At 40.0% G+C, this 25,232-nt stretch overlaps 3 protein-coding genes across 3 annotated transcripts in view; 2 read left to right on the top strand and 1 right to left on the bottom strand.

Annotated features, from left to right (window-relative positions):
* On the top strand, positions 1-6,144 carry TMT1A (thiol methyltransferase 1A). The gene is made up of 2 exons (XM_012762267.3): positions 1-938; positions 4,487-6,144. The coding sequence occupies exons 1-2, from the start codon at positions 441-443 to the stop codon at positions 4,721-4,723; spliced, it is 735 nt and encodes a 244-aa protein (XP_012617721.1). The 5' UTR covers positions 1-440; the 3' UTR covers positions 4,724-6,144.
* LOC105870047 (natural resistance-associated macrophage protein 2) overlaps positions 5,507-25,232 on the bottom strand; it is a 59,635-nt gene continuing 39,909 nt past the window's right edge. The window contains exon 18 of the transcript XR_012921440.1: positions 5,507-20,978. The gene's annotated coding sequence lies outside the window, so the exon portion shown is untranslated. The remainder of the gene's footprint in view (positions 20,979-25,232) is intronic.
* HIGD1C (HIG1 hypoxia inducible domain family member 1C) overlaps positions 17,061-25,232 on the top strand; it is an 11,529-nt gene continuing 3,357 nt past the window's right edge. Inside the window, exons 1-2 of the mRNA XM_012762321.3 lie at positions 17,061-17,198; positions 22,033-22,167. Coding sequence (XP_012617775.1) covers positions 17,105-17,198; positions 22,033-22,167 — 229 coding nt within the window. The 5' untranslated portion in view covers positions 17,061-17,104. The remainder of the gene's footprint in view (positions 17,199-22,032; positions 22,168-25,232) is intronic.

A 25,232-nucleotide genomic window follows, 5' to 3' on the forward strand; every position in this document is an offset into this window, starting at 1 on the left:
TCTTTGGTGTGGTTTAACTAGGCTCCACCCTCAGATTCTGTTTTCTTTCTATAATAGAAGTTGCCTGACAACCCTGGTAAGGTGTAAGTACACTGTGCTTATAAAACTCCGAGAGGAAACTAGCAGTAGTCTTCATACCCAGAGAAGAGAAAGGAAGAATAAAGGATTGTAATCAACTTTACTTCTAAGGAAAAACTGGGAAACTTCTCATTTCGCTTCATGAAAACTAAGCTGAGTCAACTTCTGCCAAGTGACTATTAATTGGGTAAAATGGGCATCTTGCCCAAGATTTGACTTCAGCTACGTTTTCCTAGCACAGCCAGTTCTTCCTTCCTCTGCAGCTGATTGGCTCCGGAGTGTGGGAGTGTGGCCAGAAGCCTGTGTGCTGCAATTAAAGGAGGCAGGTCTCTAACTGTTCTGTTATTTCTCTCTTCTGAGCAATGGCACTTACCATCTTGATCCTCCGACTGGCCGTTTGCATCCTGGCATCTCCTGTGTTCCTGCTGAACTTTCTGGGCTTGTGGAATAGGATATGCAAAAAATGCTTCCCCTACTTCTTGCGGAGGTTCACCGTGACGTACAATGAACAGATGGCAAGCAAGAAGAGGGAGCTGTTCAGCAACCTGCAGGAGTTTGCAGGCCCCTCTGGGAAGCTCTCCCTGCTGGAGGTGGGCTGTGGCACCGGGGCCAACTTCAAGTTCTACCCACCTGGGTGCAGGGTGACCTGTATTGACCCCAACCCCAACTTTGAGAAGTTTTTGATCAACAGCATTGCCGAGAACCGGCACCTGCAGTTTGAGCGCTTTGTGGTGGCTGCCGGGGAGAACATGCACCAGGTGGCTGATGGCTCTGTGGACGTGGTGGTCTGCACCCTGGTCTTGTGCTCTGTGAAGAACCAGGAGCAGATTCTCCGAGAGGTGTGCAGAGTGCTGAGGCCGGTGAGTGAAGGGGTGTGATAAGGGCTGATTAGACACACCCATTATCACCAAGGGCAGTCCTATCAATTTCAGGGGGATCAAACATTCTAACATAAAAAGTAAATGACTGGAGAAGACACTGTTAAATTTTAAAAAATCTTAGAGAAACTATAAAGGGAAACATTGATAAATCAAAATATATAAAATTATAAAACTGCTATAGAGAAAAAAGTCCTATAAAAAAAGGTATAATACCTTAACTTTGCAACAAAAAAAAAAAAAAAAAAAAAGGTAAAGTAGGCTGGGCACAGTGGCTCACGCCTGTAATCCTAGCACTCTGGGAGGCCAAGACGAGAGGATTGCTTGAGCTCAGAAGTTCAAGACCAGCCTGAGCAAGAGTGAGACCCTGTCTCTACTAAAAATAGAAAGAAATTAACTGAACAACAAAAAATATATAGAAAAAATTAGCCGGGTATGGTGGCACATGCCTATAGTTCCAGCTACTCGGGAGGATGAGGCAGAAGGATTGCTTGAGCCCAGGAGTTTGAGGTTGCTGTGAGCTGGGCTGATGCCACGGCACTCTAGCCCAGGCAACAGAGTGAGACTCTGCCTCAAAAAAAAAAAAAAAAAAAAAAAAAAATTAAGGTACAAAAACAAACTTGGAAAAATATTTGCCAGGGATGATAAAGGGTTAACTTCCCTTATGTTAGAAGACATTATAAATCTGTAAGACCAATAATATTTCTTAAATCAATAAGAAAAACAGAAGAGAAAAATGAACAAAGAGCAGGAATATAAATATAAATTAGCTAGCTATATGATAAAAATGCTCAAACTTAAAATTACAGAACTAAATAAAGTAAGATAATAGTAATTTTACTATTATGCTGTCGGAGACTTTTAAAAGATGGGTGGCCCAAAACAATGAATTAAAAATAATCCTGCTGTTAAGTTATGAACATCTGAGAGCCTTGGCCCAGAATTCTTGTTGATTGTGGCCAAGTAGACTTGTCCTTTCACTTCCGTTTTAAAAAACACGGCTTGGTAGCTTGGGAGCAGGAAGGGGACAGGGTTGATTAAGAGAGCAATGTGTTCTGATAAAGGGGCCTTGGCAGTGTTCTTCTGGTGTGGTTTAACCAGGCTCCACCCACAGATTCTGTTTTCCTTCTAGAAGTCGCTGGAGGAGCCCAGTGGGGTGTGAGTACATTGTTCTTATGAAACTACAGCAGAAAACTAGCAGTAGTCTTCAAACCAAGAGAAGGGGAAGAAGGACTAGATTTGCAATAAAGGATTGTAATAAACTTTTCTTCAAATAAAAGCTAGGAACCTTCTTATTTTCTTCATGAAAACTAAACTGAGTCAACTTCTCCTTAGTTTTCATGAAGGTCAATATGGTGTTGGGGTAGATTTTGGGGACTGGATACCCCGACACACAAATTATCAAATTGGAAAATAATTTGATAATACTAAAATTTAAAGTGCACATACTCTTATTCATTAGGAATTTATCATATAGCCATATACAAAAGTACAAAAACTCATAAAACCAAAAGGATTGTCAGGTCCCTTTCCCTCTACTTCCCTCAGAGGTACATAAGCAGAAAATTGCTGAAACCCTCCCAGTGATGTGTAATAACATCTATTGTGCCTATAGTTGACCTGTATTTATAGGACTGTCCTCAGTAAAGCAGCAGTTGCTAATCCTGCATCTCAGTAGTTGATACTTAGCATCCATAGTAATGACAAAATGTTAGCATGAATTTAGTAATGCTTTTAGATGAATCAGTATTTTCATTAATCTCATCATGTACATAATTGTGAAAATGGTACAGACTATAAAATATAGTTAGTTAGTCTCCAGAAAGTGCTTGGTGTGGATTCACTCTCCCGCCAGAACTCTGTGGTTCTCCCACAGGTTTGAAAGGTAGCGCCTGAGAACAATTTTCAGATGAATTAAAAGGTTTAAAAAAATACAGGAAGTACAGTTTTTAAAAGATGTCATTAAAAGGCAAACAATAAACTGAGAAAAACATATGCAGTATACACCAGTCTTATAATAAAAGCCCTTACTAGTCAGTAAGAAGCCAACCCCCCCCCCCAATCATAAAACTGATGAAGGTTATCAACAGACAAGATAGGCAGTCAGAAAAGAGATCCAGGCTGGGTATGGTGGCTGATGCCTATAATCCTAGCTCTCTGGGAGGCTGAGGTGGGAGGATCGTTTGAGCTCAGGAGTTTGAGACCAGTCTGAGCAAGAACAAGACCCCGACTCTATTATAAATAGAAAGAAATTGGCCAAACAACTAAAAATAGAAAAAATTAGCCGGGCATGGTGGTGTGTGCCTGTAGTCCCAGCTACCTGGGAGGCTGAGGCAGTAGGATCGCTTGAGCCCAGGAGTTTGAGGTTGCTGTGAGCTAGGCTGATGCCACGGCACTCTAGCCCAGGCAAGAGAGCAAGACTCTATCTCAAAAAAACAAAACAACAAAAAAAAAAACCCAACTTTCTTGTATTTTCTATGATAAACGTATTCCTGAGTCAGTATTGCCAGCCTCTGGAGCTAGACTGCTAGGCTCAAAGCCTGGCTTTGACATTTATAAGCTGTGTGATCCTGGGAAAGTTACTTATTTTGTGACCTGGATACCTCACATGTAAAAACAGGGATGATCACAGCAATACAGGCTTAGTACTTACTTCTTACTCAAAATGCTTGGAACCAGAAGAGTTTCGGATTTCAGATTTTTCTGGATCATGGAACATATACCAGTTGAAGACTCCTAATCTAAAAATCCAAAACCCTCAAATGCTCCAATGAGCATTTCCTTTGAGCACCATGTTGGCACTCATGAAGTCTGCGATTTTGGAGCATTTGGTTTTGAGAGTAGGGATGCTTGGTCTGTACTTAACAAGTAACATTGTAGTGAGGACTAAATGAGTTAACACTTGACAAGCATTAAGGACAGCATTTGGCATACAGCAAATGCTTTAAGTTTTAACTGTTATTACGCATTATTCTTATGATCAGAAAACAGGAGCCAATTGATTCAGATTGACAGTTTATAAAATCTGACAGAAGGCCGGGTGTGGTGGCTCACGCCTGTAATCCTAGCACTCTGGGAGGCTGAGGTGGGCAGATTGCTCGAGGTCAGGAGTTTGAAACCAGCCTGAGCAAGAGCGAGACCCCGTCTCTACTATAAATACAAAGAAATTAATTGGCCAACTAATATATATAGAAAAAATTAGCCGGGCATAGTGGCACATGCCTGTAATCCTAGCTACTCGGGAGGCTGATACAGGAGGATCGCTTGAGCCCAGGAGTGTGAGGTGGCTGTGAGCTAGGCTGATGCCACAGCACTCACTCTAGCCAGGGCAACAAAGTGAGACTCTGTCTCAAAAAAAAAAAATCTGACAGAAGATGAGACTATTGACCAAAATAGTATCTTAATGAATTTTAATTTATCCACATCTTCTCATGAAGTTGGCCTCTGGGCCACTGAAATCTGAAGCTTCAATCATCTTATAAATCAGTTGTAGTTTCCCCAAACTAAAATCCTTTGTTGTTCTTTCTCAGGGAGGGGCTTTTTATTTCATGGAGCATGTGGCAGATGAGCCTTCCACCTGGAATTCCTTCTGGCAGCAGGTCCTGGATCCTGTCTGGTTCCTTGTGTTTGATGGCTGCAACCTGACCAGAGAGAGCTGGAAGACCCTGGAGCGGGCCAGCTTCTCTAAGCTGAAGCTACAGCACATCCAGGCCCCACTGTCCTGGGAGTTAGTGCGCCCTCACATCTATGGGTATGCTGTGAAGTAGTGTAAGCTGGCCGCAGAGAGCTCAATGGCTCAGATAACTAAAGCTTCAGTTTCACACATATACTAGTAACAGCAGAAGGAAAACTCTTGTTTTTAGATAAAGTTGAATTTCACCCTGAAAAGTTTCTGTTATAATCTGTTTAGTGATTTTTCTCATCTCCCAAATAATTAGAAACAAAACGACAGCTTTGAACGCCCCCTGCAAAGGAACAGTGGCTTTCATAGTTGAAGTCCACCATTATCCTCAAATCTTATTACTCTATTCATTGACTTCAAAATTTTTCCAATTTCCTTTAAATGGTCACCCAACATATTTTAATTTCACCTCCCCTTTGGAAGCCTAGCATTAAGAAGCTGTTAAATCACTCAAAAGATGACTTTGGGCCAGTGCAGTGGCTCGTGCCTTTAATCCCAGCACTTTGGGAGGCCAAGATGGGAGGATCACTTGAGTCCAGGAGTTGGAGATCAGCCTGAGCAAGAGCAGACCCCATCTCTACAAAAACCAGAAAAATTAGCCAGGCGTGGTGGGACGTGCCTGTAGTTCCACCTATTTGGGAAGCTGAGGCAGGAAGATCACTCCAGCCCAGGAGTTTGAGGCTGCAGTGAGCTATGATGACACCACTGCACTCTTAACCAGGGAGACAGAGTAAGATCCTATCTCAAATTTTTTTTTTTTTTAAAAAGAAGACTTTCAAAAGGGAGCAGTGGAAAGATCTTAATAATTCACACACTGAATAAAGAAATACTAATTGAAAATCCAAATCCAAAGAGCATAGATTTTCTGGGGGAAAAAAAAAAATCTGAACCTATTTGCTACTCTTAGTTTCACTGGCATGGCTTTCAGAATTAATGTATCAGGCTGCCACACCTAGTTCTGCCCAGTTTTATGTCTTTTATTCCACCAAAGCTTATTTTCTGCATTCCAGTCCTCAGTCTTCCTGAAAATAAAGACTGTACTTGACAGTTTAAAACTTAAGGCAGTTTAGGTTCTTGGGTTCATTATCCTTACAATCTAGCACATACTTTGCTGAACATAGTAGACTACATGCCAGGAAAGGATCCACTGTGATTAGGAAAACCTTGTATAAGTAGGTGTATCATGTAAGAGCCTCTAAAAATCAAGCCATCTGTGAGTCTGTAAGGAAGCAGACATATCTTTTTTGGATTGTTCTGATCAAATTCCACTCCTGTTCCAAGAATATTTCTTTGTTCTCTGCAACTATGGAAACTGAAAATCATCATAAGTGCCTTTGAAAACAAGGTTTAGGGTATTCTGTCAGTGGGTTTAAGACTCGGATTTTCAGCAATAGTTTCTAAATGTATATTTTCTGAGATGATTTTGCAGAAGCACTATTTTTAATTCAGATGAACCAATAAATTCACATTCATGTTAGGAATGGAAATAAATGGTTTATATCTTTACTGGCTTGGTTTCCTTTTTTGTAATGTCTCTATAGGCCTTTCACTGTGGAAAATTTAGCTATTTAGACATACAGCTTTTCTTTCTATAGCCTGGTAACTATAAACACAGCTAGCAGATTTAAGACAAAGCAATCTTGGAAGGATCAGATGGGTTTTGAAAAGTTCAAGTCCAAATACTCCATTAGTGAAATCCACATAGCAGAAAGAGAGGAAGTTTACTGCTCTATCTCTTGAACATGAAAATTATTGATGCAAGGTGGCTGGTTGCTCATCTAAGACCTCCTGAGCTCTGGAACATGAATCTCCTTCCTCTGAAGTCTCCCAAAAGCAGGAAACGCCCTTATCTGCCCACCTCCCTATTGGTCAGGTCAGCCTAATGATTGAGAAACGTGAAAAGCCATAGGCCAACACGGTGAAATATCACCATCATGTCAGAAGACCACACTGAAGTACAAAGTACTGAACATATTCCTATCGATTCCCTCTTGTCTAAGTTTAATGGCAAACATTATCCTCACTTCCTAGAGAGAAAACAGGTGCAGAGAAATAAATGATTTTTAAATTTTTTTAGGGACCTTGTCTCACTCTGTCAGCTAGGCTGGAGGACAGTGGAACAATCATACCTCTGTAGCCTCAAACTCACAAGCTTTGTTAGGCAGGGACCAAATCTGCAGGTGGCAGATACAGGCAAGGAAAGTGGTTAGTAGGGGCAGAGAAGGGGTGGAGGTACCAATTAGGGGAAAGGACTGCAGGAAAACACAGAACACCTGACAATCACGTATATCAATCTTCTGGTAACATCCTACTGCCCGATAAGTCCTTCCCTGGACCAGGCCAATAGAAGGAAACCACCTGGGAGTCCTTAATGCCTTTTTCTATTCATAGAGATGGAGCTATTCCTCTCTCAAATGTACTCTTGCTTTGTATAGTTCCCTTCTTTTCTGCAATAAAAGCTGTTTCTGTGGAATTGCTTCCTGTCTGTGGTCACTCCATCACACTGGCCCTGCTTGTGAATTTTCCAAGCAAGGAGCCAAAGAACCAGGACAACAGTCCACCAAGAGGCCAGACCTGATAGGCTCAAGTTATCTTCCTGCCTCAGCCTCCTGATGGCTAGGACTACAGGTGTGGTCCACCACACCTGGCTAATTTTTTAAGTTTTTGTAGAGATGGGGTCTTGCTATGTTGCCCAGGCTGATCTCCAACTCCTGGCCTCAAGCCATCCTCCCGCCTCAGCCTCCCAAAGTGCTGGGAGTACAAGCACAAGCCACAGCAACTGATCAATAAATGAAAGTTGTTACAATCATTCCACATTTACTGAGCAAGTCTTAAAAGCCCTGACTCCCAAAACCACAAAATCTGCTTTGACAATCCATGCTGCCATATTACCTCCCTACTGCTTTCCTCCTTGGGCCCAGAGAACACACATTTGCAATCATTCTAAGAACCAGAGGAGAGGACTTCAGTCTGTGCAAAATGGAAACACACAAAAAAGGCAAAATATGTACAACGTCTTTTAGGTCCTGTATTGGTTAGGAATCCTTTGACTGCAAGTGACAGAACTCCCAATCCCAACAGGCCTAAGCAGAAAAAGGACATTACTGACTCAAATTTAGTGAAAAGTGTAGGGACAGAAAGCCTCAGGCACAGCTTGAGCAGGGCTCAGATAATATTATCAGAAGCCAGACAAATTCTAGGGTAGGGTCATGTCTGCCTTCTGTCTGCTTGAATTAGGTAGCAAGCTGGTGGAAAGAGTTCCAACCTTTGCACTTCCAGGGTCCAAGGCCAGTTAGAAAGAGCAAGCCGCTTATGTAAAAACTGCAACCAAAGTCCTGGACTGAGTCTCAACTGGCTCTGACTGATAGTACTGGGTCGGGAGCCCATCCCTGAACCAATCATTACAGTTAGATGAGTGGGATGGATTATGCTGATTGGCTCAAGTATAGGTCACAGAGCTTTACCCCTGAGGCTGAGCACACCCAAACCTTGTCCCATGTGGACTGTGACAAGGAGAGTTGTATATCCTCCAAATGAAAACAGGGCTTGACTGGGAAAAGAGTTTGGAATGGATGCTGGGAAGCCACACGACAAACGCCATTACAAGCCCATCACTGGACTCTGATCAGCCCCTCTGCTTTCCTAGGGGAAATCAAATAGTACAATGTCTCGAACACTGGCTTTTCAATGCCATAACTGCATGCAATAAGGAAAATAAAAAGCAAAATAAAACATAGGCTTTGGCATCAAAGTTGACTCTGTGACCTTAGGCAAGTTACTTCTATTGTGTCAGTTTCCTCATCTGCAAATGGGGATAATATCTACTTAAAAGATTATGGCTAAGGCTGGGCACGGTGGCTCATGCCTGTAATCCTAGCACTCTGGGAGGCTGTGGAGGGAGGACTGCTTGAGCTCAGGAGTTTGAGACTAGCCTGAGCAAGAGTGAGATACTGTCTATATTATAAATAGAAAGAAATTAGCCAAACAATTAAAAATACAAAAAACTAGCTGGGCACGGTGGCATGTGCCTGTAGTCCCAGTTGCCCGGGAGGCTGAGGCAGGAGGATTACTTGAGCCCAGGAGTTTGAGGTTGCTGTGATTTAAGCTGACACCATGGCACTCTAGCCTAGGCAAGAGAGCAAGACTCTGTTTCCAAAAAAAAAAGGTTATGGCAAGGAGTAAACAAAGTGATGCACTTGGCATTTAATAAATATTGATTTCATTCAATAAACATTTATTGAGTGCCTACTGGGTGCTCTGCTCTTGTTGCTTGGCTTAGAGCCCTGAATAAGCTGGACACGCCCCTGCCCTCATGAAGTGCACAACTGTAACCAATGTTGTCGCTAAGGAGGAAGCATGGGCTGCCAGGATAACATGATCTGTCCTACCCAGAGGGAGGGGATTGGAGGCTTCTTTGAGGAAGTGATATCTGAGCTGAATTCCAAAAAATGAATAAAGAATATTTCAGCACAACGGCTTGTGCCACAGCCAAGTGAAAGGAGGAAACATGGTATGTTCAAGGAGTTGAAAGAAGGCAGGCAGGGCTGGGCAGTAGATCCTGAGGGGCAGATTCTTGGATGGCTACTATTTCATCAACTTCTTCCCAAACCTTCCTAAGACCCCAGGACAATGGGCCCAACACTCATTTGAATGGTTAACAAAAAAAGACACATTGAAATGTCTTATATTTATATTCTAAAACATTTTGTTCCTAAGTGTTCTAATCTTTGAATTGTTTCTTCTCACTCCCTACATATTTCATACTTGAATAGAAAGTGAAGCAAACATTGCATAAGAGTTCCTTGTGTACTCCTGACCCTAACATAAACCTTTCCCTTTGGTGTTGCTCTGGAAAACACAGAATTTAACATAACTGAAATTCATGTTTATCTGTTAAAGCAACTGAGAGTGTAATGAATCCTAGCCAACCAATGTCAACAAAAACAAAAAAGCAAACTGTTTAGTTTGTTTCAAGTATGGCAATATTTAAAACCAAAGCTCAGGCTACATTGAAGAATCACAAGAATTCCCTGTTGAACTGTGGAACCACTGTTTAGCCCTAGTACCAGAGGTCAGGGGCAGAGGTCATGTCAACAGAGAGCAAATGAAATAACAGACTGGCCAATGTGCAAGATAGAATTTTGTTTCTAAAGAAAACTGGGAACCTATAAAGAACTACATGGAACATACATATTCACTAGGAAAGTCATCATTCAGAATTTACCATTCTTAAAAAAAAACCAATATAATATTAATAGTTCATCCTTCTGAATCTTTAAGATGTATCTGACACTGATGTGAACCTTCTCCTTGGAGTGATTCTTTTATTCCATGACTCTAATAGCTAAATTTCCATTTATTAAATTCTTTTTTTCTGCCAGGCACTAACTTTTAAAACAATTCTTTCACACAGTACTCATAACTCTCTACAAGGCAGGGGTAATTATCTCCATCTAACAAATGAGAAAACAGATTTGTGGAGGTTACACCAGCTGTGCGAGGCCACACAGTGAGAGGCCACACCAGTATTCCCATGCAGTTAGCCCCAGTCAGAAACCCAGGCCTCGCCCCTGTGCTGCACTGCTTTCAGCGTCATCTTCTGAATCTAAAACCTCCATATTTCTATGTCCTCCTCCTCCACCATTTCACAGTGAATGGTCCCATAAGACTCACATGCTCTGCTGTGCTGAGTTCAATCCCTTGAGCCTGTCTTCTACTCTTAGGGTGTGAACCACCACCTGTGTGAAGAAGAGTCCTAAACCTCATACTTTTGCCGATCCTTGGATATTTAGAATTTAACACATCAAAAACAGAATGTACTGTCTCCTTCCCTAAGTAAGCAACATTTTCCAACTTCCCCATGACCTATGATTATTTCTCTATTATTTAAGGACCAGAGAAAGTGATGTCCCTTCTACAAAGCATTCTCTGGCCATTTCAAGAAGCTTCCTCTTTGAGAAACCTCTTGGCACTCACTAATACCCAGGGGTGTGACTTCACAATCTCTTCTTTCTTTCTTCTACATGTCAAATGCAGTGCTTGCTACATAGCAGGGGCTCAAAAAGTATTTGTTGATTAATTTATCCTAAGTCCTGCCTCTTCTACATAGCTCTCAGCTTGTCCCTTCCACTCCATTTGCACAGCTAGCACCATCACCTTAGTTTGAGAACTAATGCCTGGATGACCATATGTATAGGTCAGCTGGGGATGGCTGGAATCACAAACCATTCACATAGGAACTTGCCAGATATTGCCTGATTACTCACAGGATATGACAGCAAAGTAGCTCTAAAGTGAGGGGAAGATCCAAAATCTGGATATAAGAGTAGAAAAACACTCCTTTTGCAAGTGAGTCAATGTTCTTTGCCCTGCTTCACCCAATTCATCCCACTGACAAAGCACAGCAAAAACAGAAGCTCAGTGAACAATGTTCCTGGGGTGTAAAGAAGTGGCTTCCTAGACTAAACCAAGCCATAGCCTCTCATGCTTGAAAATGCTCCAACCTGGTCTCCATGCCTCCACACCTTCACCACCCCTGTGCCCCTACTCATAATTTCTAGAATAAGGATAAGATTGCTTAAGCAACAGTTTATTAACAACTTGCCCATTCCCACAACTCAAAATTATGAAGGTACCTATTCCGCATAAAATCAAATTTAAGCAGCTCATCTTTGTATTTAGGGCAGTCTTTCTAGTGACTTCTCAACATCTTCACAGCTTTGTGGTCCAGTGGAAAAGCATGGAGTTTACAGTCACAATATCAGAATCCAAATCTCATCAATGCATCTTACTTGTATCTCATTAACTTAGTAAAAGAGGATAACACCAGCTCCATCTCCTAGGATTGTTATGGGGATGAAATTAGATAAACACCAAAAGTGCTTTGCAAACCGTAAAGCTGCCAGTGTTGGGCACTGCAGCTTCTTCACACACCTTGCCCTCCGGTCAAGACCTGCCTCCTTAAGCAACTGAGAGAAGACCAGAATGAAATTTATTTTTCTATAAGAAGATATATTTTACTTCTATAAATATAGTAATGAAATTCCAATCATCTATTATACACTTTAATGTTTATTGAAGATTTGGTATATTTTAAAGGAATTTTCCATAAAATATAGTCTGGCAAAGCTCTCACTTTTGCACCTAACAAAAAGTTCGGCACTCTTGTAAGATGCACTTGCTTCTATTGCTGCAAATGCCCTGCAAACTGAATGCTTGTAGACACAAACATGGTTTTCCAAATCCCTCTAATCTTCTCTCTGATTACATAATACCTGTCAAACTAAGCAGCCTGTATTAGGGCTGTAAAAGCAGCAGCACCCAGTTCAATTTCTATCTCACCTCTCAGATTATGAGGGATTATGAAATTGAATCTCCGAGGAAGAGCCCTTTTCATCTTATTAACCACTAAAGCTTAAAGAAATCTAAAAACCTTATTTATAAAGTAAAGGCTGCAATATTAAGACAAATATCTAGGCCAGGCATGGTGGCCCACACTTGTAATCCCAGCACTTTGGGAAGCTGGAAGATCATGTGAGGCTAGGAGTTTGAGACCAGCCTTGGCAACATAGTGAGCCCCCTGTCTCTAAAAAAATTTAAAAAATTAGGTGGGTGCCTGTGGTCCTAGGTACTCAGGAGGCTGAGGCAGGAAGATGACTTGAGCCCAGGCGTTTGAGGTTATCTAAACCCCTCCCTCTTAAAAGTTAAGAATTGGTGCTAGATGGCACCATTTTTACCTCATCCTTACATGTTCAGGCATGCCAGTTATCTAAGTGCTGTGTGAACATAAGGCAAATGTTTCTTTATAAAATTTTATTTAGGAGCACAGAGGGCTTTAAACTCTACCCAGAATCCAAAGGGGAAAAAATAGACACCATAGCAAAAATGTGGCCTGACAGGTTAACAGTCCTTCTTCTCATTTAAAAATTTAGACAGCTGGAGTTGTATGCATTAGCAAGCATCTGGGTGTGTAGCATCATTTATATTCATAAATATATAAATGTATATATGTTGGTCAAGTTTTTTTTTTTTTTTTGAGACGGGGTCTTGCTCTGTCACCCTGGGCTAGGGAGCAGTGGTGCGACCATAGTTCACTACAGCCTCAAAATGCTAGGATAACAGGCATAAGCCACCAAACCTGGCCATAATCTATTTTTAAAACATTTTTCATCACTCCCTCAAAAGACTTCGTACCCATTAGTTGTCTTTCCCTTTTTCTCTCCCATTGCCTCCCAGCCCTGGGCAATCACTGATCTACTTTCTGTTTCTATAGATTTGCCTATTCCAGATATTTTTATATAAATGGAATCACATAGTATGTGGTCTTTTATGATGAGCTTTTCTCACTTAGGTTTTTAAGGTTCATCCATGATGTAGTATGTATCAGTACTTCATTCCTTTTTATGTCCAAATAATATTTCACTGAATGGATATACCACATTTTATTTATTCATTCCTCAATGGATGCATATTTGGGTTGTTTCCACTTATTGGCTATTGTGAATAATGCTGCTATAAACATTTGTGTACAAGTGTTTGTGTAGACATGTTTTTATTCCAAGTGATGTTTGAACACAGTATTTTTTTTTTTTTTTTTTTTTTTTTTTTTTTTTTTGTATATATATATTTTTAGTTGGTCAATTAATTTCTTTCTATTTTTGGTAGAGACGGGGTCTCGCTCAGGCTGGTTTCGAACTCCTGACCTTGAGCAATCCGCCCGCCTCAGCCTCCCAAAGTGCTAGGATTACAGGCGTGAGCCACCACGCCCGGCTGAACACAGTATTTTGACTATATACCCTTTTACAGAACGAACTATGAACAATATTTAACTCCTATTAATAGGGGTTTTTTTTCCCACAGAAACTCTGAAACTTATTTTTGTGTATTCTAGAATTAAGCAAATAAATGAATATACTGAGGATGGCAGGAGCCAGGTCTCTCAGAGTCACAGAAGGGAATAACAAATAGGAAAGGGGGAAGACAAGAATAAAAACTGCAGAGTTGAATTGAAATTGGAGATATTACTATTAAACTCATGCTTTTATTATATTAGATAGACATACAGGAATAGAAATAGATATAAATCCTAACTGCTGGTAGAGCTTAAAAGTAATGATAACAATGAGCAACTCTTTTGCCCAGAACTTGGATTCTAAATACCATTTTCCAGTAAACTTAGTCAGGACTCCTTGAAGAAATGACTGGTTTCAAGGTTTAGGCAGAAAAAGCACAAGTTCAGCCTGGAACAACTTACTATGCCAGGAAATGAAAAGGTGTTCAACGAATGAGGGAACATGTCAAAAGGAAACAGGAGTCAGCTTAAAGGGCTTTCCATTAGTCAAATCTGGTACAATCTGACCATCAAAATATATAATCATAGTGATGGATTATAAACCACTGAATAAAATAGGAATCCAAGAATCCAAATTGACGTAAATGAATTATGAAATAGGGAAGAAGAGAACGCTATTCCTTACGGTAGAATGCCAATAATAAATGTTAAAAAAAGATGAATTTAGAAAAATCACCATTTGGCAAATATAAAATTAATTGATTTAAACAAGGACCATCAATAGATGCTGAAATTAATGGGTAAAAATCTGAAAGAGGATATTTGTGTAATATTAAAGTATTTATTCACTAAATACTTATTAATTGCCAAAGGGAAAAAACCGGTATTTTATAGTGGAGAACCTGGAAGACACCACCTCAATCCATGTGATCACAGCCATGTAGTGTGCTAGAGCCAACTCATACCAACTCAGGAAAGGAACATTTGTGTTCAGTGTGACAGAAACTACTTTGAAACTGGCCATGGTGGGAGTTTTTACACCACAGAAATTAGCAAGTGCTACAAATCAGGGCTTTCCCCTGCCTTGAGAGCCAGCTGTCAAACATTTATCAGCAAAAAACTGGTCAAAGTTATTACCACCAGACAATTCGACTTTAACGTGCCTCCTGATATTATGTACCAAACAGAACACAGCATCACTTCTGTAGTATTTTGCCCAAAATGTATAAAACCTCAATCTAGTGAAAAAAAAAATCAGGAAAAAAAAGACTAATGTGAGAGACTACCTATAAAACAACTAACATGTGATGACAAAATATCAAGGTCATGAAAGACAAAGACAGTTAAGGAGATGTTTCAGACTAAAGGAGACTACAGAAACAGGACAGCTAAATGCGGCATGTGATCACGACTGAACACTAGACCAGAAACAAAAAAAATTTCTTTTTGGTATTCAGGACATTATTGGGAAAACTGGTGAAATGTGAATAAACTCTTTAGATTGGAAAATTGAATTATTATCAATGTTAATTTTCTGATTTTGGTCACTCATACTATGATTAGGTACGAGAATATCCCAAATGCACATACAGGTCTATAGGGGTAACTTACTCTCTCTCAGATGGTTCAACCAAGAACTTTTTGAAAGAAAGAATCGCCTTAATTAAGGGAAATCCGGGGGCTGGACATACAGTTCTTTGTACTATTCTGGGAACTTTTCTGAAAGTCTGAAATTATTTAAAAATTACTAAGTTACTAAGAAAAATACAATGAAACACGAATGCTACCTGGTGCTGTGTCCTCATCCTGCGGTCTATACAGCTGGAGGCAGAGGCAGGCGGTGAGACTTCTCCGAGGTCTCCAGAGACCCCAAAGCTGTGAGGTGAATTCAGCTCCTGCCGCCGCCGGCCGCCCGGGGAGCCACGGGGCCCTCAGGTCTGACGCACGCACGGCGTCAGGGCGCGGGCTCTCTGGGCGCCTGCGCGCTCTGCCCTCGGATTGGCCGCGCGTGCAGTGACGTCAAGTCTTTCCCCAAGGCCCACGTGCCGCCAGAGGCTCTGGAGGAGCCACAGGTGCTAGGGACCCACCACAAGGTGACCCCGGGCAAGCTCTCAGCACTTCAGCCCAGGCCAACTGCAGCGTGTGCGCCTCTGACTAGGGCCTATTTAGAAAGGGTGACAAGAACCTTGGCTTCATGTGGCTACCCTGCTCCCTACCCCTCCAGGCTCAGTGTTGTGACCCCGTGCCATCTTTCTCCTCTCACTTCTGGGCTCAGGAGTCAGGTACTAAGACCCACAGCCACAGAAAGAAGCTGGGAGCTCCCTTGTGAAGGCAGACTTAAGTAAAAGCAACTGCAGACTTAAGTAGAAGCAACTTCTTCCAAAGCCTTCATGTTTCCTTAATGTTGCCTTGGAAAACCTAGCTTGTGGCCTAGGTCCTGCTACCAGTGTGTGTCTAGCAGGGGTAGGGTAAACCTTGGCCAATACAAGCAGCCACTCCCCCCGTGGTGTGTCTGGCTTTTCCCATTATCAATTAGTTGGAAATTGCACATCAGTGTGCTCTGGCCTTGCAGCGCCTGTTCTCATCTGCGGCCTCTTGCTCAAGGAACACTAGGAGACAGCAAGTGGTGGTGTACGCCAAAGTAAGTAAGTATTGTACTTCCGCCACTTACATTTTCTGATGAAAGATCATTCATAGGGTGAAGCCATTATGTTTGAATTTTGGGGTGAAAATAGTAGGCTGCACAGATAACAGACTAAGTAAGGTCCTGCTAAACTCATTGTGATTATAGTTGCTTTTGCAAGTTTCTTCATTCATCCTGTGTAGACAAGTCAGGCTAGACAAGGAATCCATTGTCTAGCGTAGGAACTGGCACATAGTAGGTGCTTGGCAAATATCTGAATTATTTTATTTTATTTTTGAGTCGTGATCGCACTCTGTTGCCCAGGCTGGAGTGCAGTGGTGCAATCATAGCTCACTGTAACTTCGAAATCTTGGGCTCAAGCAATCCTTCTACCTCAGCCCCGCAAAGTAGCTAGGACTACAGCACCAACTGGGCTATGTTTTCAAATGTTTTCTTGTTCAGGCTGGTCATGAACTCCTGGCCTGAGTGCTCCTCCAGCCTCAGCCTCCGAGAGCACTGGAGTTACAGGCATGGCACCGAGCCCAGCCCTGAATGATTTTATAATGCCGCACACATTCTGCAGGATTGGAGTGATCATTCTCCCATTATGTGTAAATATGAAGGTATTTTTGCTTATGTTGGCACTACCATCCTTCTTCAAAATGCTACATTGTACAAGAAACTCTGTGTTCTTACTGGTTGTGGAAGAAGTACTGAGGTTCCCAATGATCCCAAAGGCTGAGTGAAATGAGACTGAATAAAAGAATTATGAGCTGTGTTAATTTTTGTTCTGTATTGATGGACTCTGATTATCATTTCCTCTCTTTATATATTTTTCCGTTATCCTTTACCCTCCCTCCCCCTAAATGAAAGGATTCTGTAGTGAGAAGTGTAAAGGACAGGAAAGACAATTGTTTATTTCAATGGAGCAAACATCATGTTAAGCAAATGAAGACAGAACGCATAAACAAGAGGATGTTGGGAGAGGGTAAATGAATTACTTTTCATGATTCATAGCAAACATTTATCTCCTGTTGCTACTAGAGAGAAAAATGTCTTCAGACAACCAGTGGTCAGCAGATGAGGATGAAGGCCAGTTATCCCGACTGATCAGGAAATCTAGAGACTCCCCCTTTGTCCCTGTAGGTAAGTACAAGCCTTGACTGGATACTAGAAAACTGTAATAATACAATAATGCCTTACTCAGTATCTTTGAGGATTGAAATGTTTCATATTATTGAATTTTTTCAGACAATTGAAGCTAACCTCCTCTAAACATGAGTTGAACTTTCAGAATAGTTTCTAGTACATGGTAAGTCCCCACCTTAAATGTTAGCTATTATTTGAAGCATCAAAATGTTATTGTTTTATCCATTTTGTTAGAGGTCTATCTAAAAATTATTAGTTCCTAGCCAATCAAATGGAATTGAGTGAATGGCCTTTAACTTTTCTGTGATGACCAGGATTGTCAGCAGCAGCAGTAGTTTATTATACTTACAGTCTGTCAGAGATTATTGAGATGTATCTGTTTGCTAAGTAACTCCAACATTTCAATTCTTATGTCTTGGCTGATCCAAGGGTAGTGAGTTATGAGAACCCACTAACATCATTAGTATCACTAAAGTTGGTATACAATCCCCTGCTGCTAAATTTGACTGGCTTAAAAAAAGAAGAAAATTCTTATGTCTGCTGTTCATAGATTTGTCTGTTTTCCAGTACTATTGGGTACCATTAAAAACTTCTGCTTCTAATGTTCTGTGGCCCAGAAGCTAGATACCCAACCTTGAGAGAACTGTGAGTTCAGAGTAAAGCTCTGAGTGAAAGCCTGGGCCTACCTGTACACTTGAGTGCATGAACTTTGTGGTGTTCATTTTAGCTGCCCAGCGGTCCTTTATGCTGGCTTCCTGGTGTGTTCCAGATGTTGAGGGTGATGGTTAAGTAAACTCTGGGCTCAAGAAGTGGTATTATAACCTTAGCCTCTTTATCCTTTCCCCACACATTTTTAGTATATTTACATTTTCAACAAGTACTGTATGTATGTGGACTTCAAAAAAACCCACAAACCCACGATATCTAAGCACCAGTATTATGTCTTAAAATCTGAACTTTCTTCTCTATAGATGCTTACACTGCCCTAAGCATTATTATTGTATACTGCAGCCCTATCGCTTTCCTTTATACATTTAGCCTGGAAACTATTAAAATAATTTACTTAAGTCAGGCTGACCTAAATTTGTGAATATATTAATTCCATAAAATCTTTTAAATGGGTATGTCATATGTTCCATCAAGTGTCACTGCAACTTTAGCAACTTATTAAGTATCATTATTCACATATCAGAAAGAACCAAATTTTACTTTTTAGGAATATTCTGTTTAGAAGTTTCATTTAATTTGATTAAGATTTGTAATAGCACCCATAAGAAATGGAAGCAAATAATGTGATAGTGATTGATCTTCCTTAGCATTTTTAACCAGAAAAAGAATTCAAGAACTCAATGCTACTTGAACAGATCACTATAATGAACAGAGATTAGTCACTGTGCCTGTTGGACATTAAATTATTTTTCCAGACACACTTACAGTGATTAAAGTAGAAAGATAAAAGTGTTTCCAGCTAAATTCAATTATATATAAACTAGAAACACTATATGGAAAGCAGTGAAGGTTCTGATTTAATTTCTAAAAAAAACAAAGCCAAATTAAGTAAGAACAGAACTTTGATTTGATCAAAGGAAGAAGAGAGCCAAGTTTTTGCCAGAAAATAAATAATGATAAAATTTGGATTCATATCATGGAACAGTTTTGTTTAGCTATTGTTATTTTAACAACGTCTACTATGTATTTCCTGTTACAGGATGGAGTGTCCCATGCAGATAATTTACAAAACATTTTTATTGGTTATCTTAAACAACTTCCATCATTAGAAATATATTTACATTGTTCAAAATTATTTTACAATCATTGTTGAAGTCTGTACATGCATAATGTATTTAACATTTGTGTTGACAGATTATTTGGTTTTGCTTCTTTCACTTAACACGTCGTATGTACATTTCTATATATTAATACTTTCTATTCTTATCATTTTTAAAGCATCAATGGCAGTTTTTCTTCTGTTTGAGCCACTTGTATTGTTTAATTTTTCCTCAGCCGCGAACATCTTTTTGTCATTTTCTTGACTTTTGTTTATTTGCTTAGAGTATGTTCCCAAAAGTAGAATTTCCAGGGCAGAAAGCATGTTCAGTTTAAATTCAACATTCATGTATATTTCCATAGTTCTTTCCAGAAAAATTTGGTCAAACTTACAGAGCTTTCAACATTGTACCTGTTTTCCCATTTGTCTACCATCATTATTTTATTGTTGTGTTGCTGCTTTTATATGTTTATAATACATAGGTCATTTTTATTTCAATTTCATTTATTGCTAATAATCCCATAAAATACATATATAAATGTGATTATTTACTGATTTTTATTTCTACTTATTATATGGATCCTGAGAGAATAGATATATTCTCACCCACCCATTGCCACATATGTACCAAAATAATTATTCAAAATTTGCTATCCCACATAAAAATAATTGACATTGCTATATACTAACAAGAAACATGAAAACTAGAATTAAAAACAATATCATTTACAGTCACTCCAAAGAAAATGAAATGCTAAGATATAAATCTAATAAAAAAAGTATCATAAAAATTATAAAATGTTAGAAGAAATCAGAGACCTAAATAAATGGAGAGACTACTGTTTTCATGAATTAGAAGGCACAGTGTATAGTGAAGATGTCAATTCTCCCCCAAATTGATCTATAGGCTTAATATAATTTCTATGGAAATCCCAGAAAAGTTTTTTTTGTAGACATAGACAAGCTTCTTTCTAAAATTTACTTGGAAATGTATAAGTTCTAGAACACCTAAAACAATCTTTTTTAAAAAAGATAAAGTGGAAGGAATCCCTCTGATATTAAGGCTTACTATATTGCTACAGTAATCGAGACAGTGTGGTATTGATGGAGAGTCAGATGCACAGATAAACAGGATAGAACAGAGAACCCCAAAAATAGACCCACACTTTTATCATGCAAAAGTTTTCTCTATTCTTATGTCAAATACAGCATTTCATCCTTGTCATTTTCTATTAAGTCTACCTTATCCTCTTGATGTTATAAATATGTTATTCTATAGTTTTTTATTCTTTATATTTTTGTTTTTTCATTTAAATCTTACTCATCTAGAATATTTTTTGCAGAGTCTGGTGTGAAATGCAAATCCAAGTTAGTTCTTCTGTATACCAATAAGTTGTACTAATGGCATTTATTAAATGATAATTCCTTTTCCTGTTATTTGGTTATTTTTTGTTTGATGTGGATTAAGTTCTCATAGTGTTTTAAATCTCTTTCCAGAATCTTCTCTTTAATCAATTTGTTTTAGAGCCAGTTAGTTACATAGGATCTTGGTTGTCACAGCAGTATATTTACCCCTTGACCTTTGTAGGAAATACAGAAATACTTGCATGGACTTTTCTAGAATCACAGTTCTTCCCAGAGCTGTACTTTTTGTACATATATTCATACCTTTTCAGCTCTCATTAAAGTTTATTGTTGGCTGGGCACAGTGGCTCATGCCTGTAATCCTAGCACTCTGGGAGGCCCAGGTGGGTGGATCGTTTGAGCTCAGGAGTTTAAGACCAGCCTGAGCAAGAGCGAGTCACCGTCTCTACTAAAACAAATAGAAAGAAATTAGCTGGACAACTAAAAATATATATAGAAAAAATTAGCCAGGCATGGTGGCGCATGCCTGTAGTCACAGCTACTTGGGAGGCTGAGGCAGGAGGATTGCTTGAGCCCAGGAGTTTGAGATTTCTGCGAGATAGGCTGGCGCCATGACACTCTAGCCCAGGCAGCAGAGTGAGACTCTGTCTCAAAAAAACAAACAAACAAAAATAAAATTTATTGTCTTGTCTTATTTTTTACAGAAGAACAAAGTTTTTTTTTTTTCCCTCTCCCTTTACTAGATTTACTCCTATTTGATGACAGGGAGAGAGGAATAAAGCCAAACATTCAAAAGCTTTGGATACTGGGATGTTGGGTTGGCTCCCTCTCTAGCTAAGTGACTTGCCCCAGATAATAGCTGTGGTAGCATACACAATTCAAAATCATGCCCCAGGAAAATTACAAATGACTAGACAAGCTACTATACTATATGGTTCAGGTTTTTCTGGGAAGAGTAAATCTGCAAATATTGAATCCAGGAATATTAAGGGCCCACTTTGAAATCTGATAGATGAAATCCAGCATGGTTCTTTTTAAAGTATTCTTTGCTATCTTGCCTGCTTATCCTCCAGTTACTTATCCTTTTCAGGTGTCCTCAAACTATGGCCCGCGGGCCACATGCAGCCCACTGAGATGAATATCTGGCCCACGGGCTGCTGCCTGTCCTGCTTAGCAGCCAAGTGTCCAGACCCACAGTGAACATGTGTGGAATGTGCGCCGCACTCTCCAATGGCCCTCCAATGGTCTGAGGGACAGTGAGCTGGCCCCCTGTTTAAAAAGTTTGAGGACCCCTGCTTTAGATAGTCTTTCTTTTTTTTTCTTTTTTTGAGACAGAGGCTCATTCTGTTGCTGGGGCTAGAGTGCCATGCCGTCAGCCTGGATCATAGCAACCTCAGACTCCTGGGCTCAAGCAATCCTCCTGAATAGCTGGGACTACAGGCACGTGCCACCATACCCAGCTAATAGTTGTCTGGATAATTTTTTTTTCTATATTTAGTAGAGACAAGGGTCTTGCTCTTGCTCAGGCTGGTCTTGAACTCCTGAGTTCCAGTGGATCCTCCCACCTTGGCCTTCCAGAGTGCTAGGATTACAAATGTTAGCTACTGCGCCTGGCCTAGATGGTCTTTCCTTTAACTCTCTAAGCAGTTGAGAATTCTTGCCTGTTGTTTATTTAACCCTTAATTTTTAAATTCACAGGTATAGCAGGTTTTGTGACTGTGGTGTCCTATGGTCTTTACAAGTTGAAGTACAGAAGAGACCAGAAAATGTCCATTCATTTTATTCACCTGAGAGTTGCTGCCCAAGGATTTGTTGTAGGAGCTGTGACTCTGGGTAACCTGCATAATTTGTATCTTATGTTCAGCTGTCTTTAAAAGTATTTTTCTTTATTTTATTCATTAATGGTAGAAAATGAATATTGGGTCAAGATGATGTACTGGGAGAAGGGTAAGAAAGATTGATCCTTACTTGGTTGAGGTTGTTGCCCAGTAATGGGCTGAATTTCTTAAGATTTTCAGCTGACAAAACATCCCAGTAGGGTGTGATAGGTTGTTAATCTCTATAGTGAAGTGAGCAGTGAATTGTTCCTATCCTAAATAACTCAGCTAAGGAGAGCAGTTTTATTTATTTATTTTTTTCTGAGACAGAGTCTGAGTCTGTTGCCCAGGCTAGAGTGCCATGGTGTCAGCGTAGCTCACAGCAACCTCAAACTCCTGGGCTCAAGTGATCTTTCTGCCTCAGCCTCCCAAGTAGCTGGGACTACAGACATGCGCCACCATGCCCCGCTAATTCTTCTATATATTTTTAGTTGGCCAATTAATTTTTTTCTATTTTTAGTAGAGATGGGGGTCTCACTCTTGCTCAGGCTGGTTTTGAACTCCTGACCTTGAGCAATCTGCCCACCTTGGCCTCCCAGAGTGCTAGGATTACAGGTTTGAGCCACTATGCCCACCCAGGAGAGCAGTTTTAGATCATAGCCTATATTGCATGGTTAAGAGCAGTGATCATATTTCCCAGCATATATGAACAGCAGATGTAGTTATTAAAATAGTTTAAGTGAGAAGAAGACATTTTTAGAGCCTACAAATCTCAACAGCTGCCTTCTCCTTTTATTCCAAGTTTGAGCACTAGAGAAATCTTTTCATTAGTCCATAAATTAAGTAAACACCTATACAGTCAAATCCAAAGAACAAGTGTAAATTATCTTGGTTAATTCAGGTTGCATCAACAGCTAAATCAGATAGTTATAATAACAAGTCCATTTTAGGACCTAATTATCTAAATTCTTTTGTCTACAGTAATATTAACAAGTCACAATGTTTTAGCTCCCCTTCATGCTGTGCAGAATAGAGTCAGCCTGAGAGTAGGTTGGGGATTATGCAATGATGGGTGTGGGGCTTGCATATAAAAAGTGATGTGGCAATTATCTTATTATTACAAGCTGTGATATGTGAGTCTTGAACCAAATACAACAAGAAGCTCTACTGCAAAGTCACAGTCCTCATTTTCATCACTCAGCAAACATTTATTTAGTGCCTGCTATGTGCCAGACACTGTGTAAGGTCTCCAGTTCTTACCATCAAATAGTTTAGTCTCCGTACAGAAAAAGACCAAGAAGAGAGGACGACAATATAAAGCCATGGATGCTGTGACAGAGATACACAGGTTGCTATGGAAGCACCAGCACAAAGGAGTAGTAGTTAACTAGGGCCAGGAGGTCAGGGGAGGCTTCTCTAAGGATGTAAACTATGTCAGGATCCAAGAATATGGAGGATTTAAATAGGCAGAGGAGGAGATCAGGATTCTAGGCAAAGGAATAGACAAAGACACAGAAGCATGGCCTATTAGTGGAACCCTGCACAGTTTGGTATGGTCGGTGACTCAATCACTGTTTAATGAGAAAAGTAAAACCAGTAATATTGACTAAGGGATTTATTATAGGTATTTGGACTTGTATAATTATAAGGCTATTGCTCATGTATCCTGAGCTGGGGCCTGAAGTGGGCAAGGCAAAGAATTAGGAAGGAAAAAAACCACCCTTGTGGGTTTTTAACCATCTTCAAGCCTCCAAATTCAATGATGGGAGTAAAATATAGAAAAATCCAATGCCCTTCATTCTGGAGCTGGCATGGACCTGGCAAAGGAGTCACAGAAGATGGAGGAGGAATTTCAGCAGGGCCGCAGTAGCCATACTCGTGATTGCTGCCCATGCTGACAAAATGGGCCAGCAGATGAGCAAAACTGTGCCACAGCAGTATCTTCCAAGCATAAGAATTTGGCTGCTGCTTCTAAATCTCATGCAACATATCTCTTGTATACTAACCTAGGAAATAAAGGCAAAGGAATTCTGGAAAATGTAGCTACAGGTTAGTTCAGCTGACATAATACAAATACACCACTGCCCAGCCCTTGTCAACATGACATCCATATATACTTCTTTTAATCACACTTCCAAATAAAGACAATGGCAAAATCAGCCATCCCTTGTATAACCAAAACATGCTAATTCTCTCCCAAAACAGGATACAAAGTTTTTTACATCTTTGGGTAATGCTGATTCCTCTTTGAGCTGAATCACCTTCCCCGTGATAGCCTGTGACTTAAATCCTGAGACATAAGATGAACTCCTATTAACACTTCTTATGATAGAATTAGATGACAGATAAATGAAAGTGGAGAATAGAAAAAAAATGGTTAATATATGCTCAAATGCATTCATGTAAAAATAAGGAAGAAACACTCATAAGTAGCACAGTCTTTGTTTCTGCAACTGATCAGATGGTCATAGCTGGTATTATAACTATATTGTTAACACTACCCATTTCATATTCTCTTTGTTTTCAGCCAGTATGTTAGCTATACTTGACTGGTGGTATAACCCAAACCATCATTCCTAAAAGGTCTGGGTCAGCTATATTAGGGGTAGCTTTCCATTGTCTTTAATTGTAGGATATGGAGTACTAAGAAATGCCCAGAAAATATCATGTATTCCAATTTCCCCTTGATATTTAGATCAGATTAATGTAATAGATGAATGTGATGTCCTATGGAATGAAGAGATAATCTAGGTCCCTGCGGACTAGACTATGGCAAGGAGTTGGAGTTTACCCGAGCTGAGATTGGACAGTGAAAGTATACTGCAGGCCCAAACAGGTGAAAGTAATTGCTTTTGATTGTCTTTACTAAAAGGTATACAGAAAAAAGCAATCACCTAAGTTAATAGCTACATATGAAATAGCAACGGTTGTGCTGATTTGCTCTAGCCATGAAACCACATCTGGATAGCAGCTGCAATTAGTGATGACTTCATTAAGTTTATAGGGATCTAATATCATTCAGGTATGATCTAAAAGACTCATGAATAACAAAGACACTCCTATTACTCAGGCAATTCCAAG

Source organism: Microcebus murinus, chromosome 10, assembly GCF_040939455.1.
Source record: "Microcebus murinus isolate Inina chromosome 10, M.murinus_Inina_mat1.0, whole genome shotgun sequence".
In the NCBI taxonomy this organism is placed as follows: Eukaryota; Metazoa; Chordata; class Mammalia; order Primates; family Cheirogaleidae; genus Microcebus; species Microcebus murinus.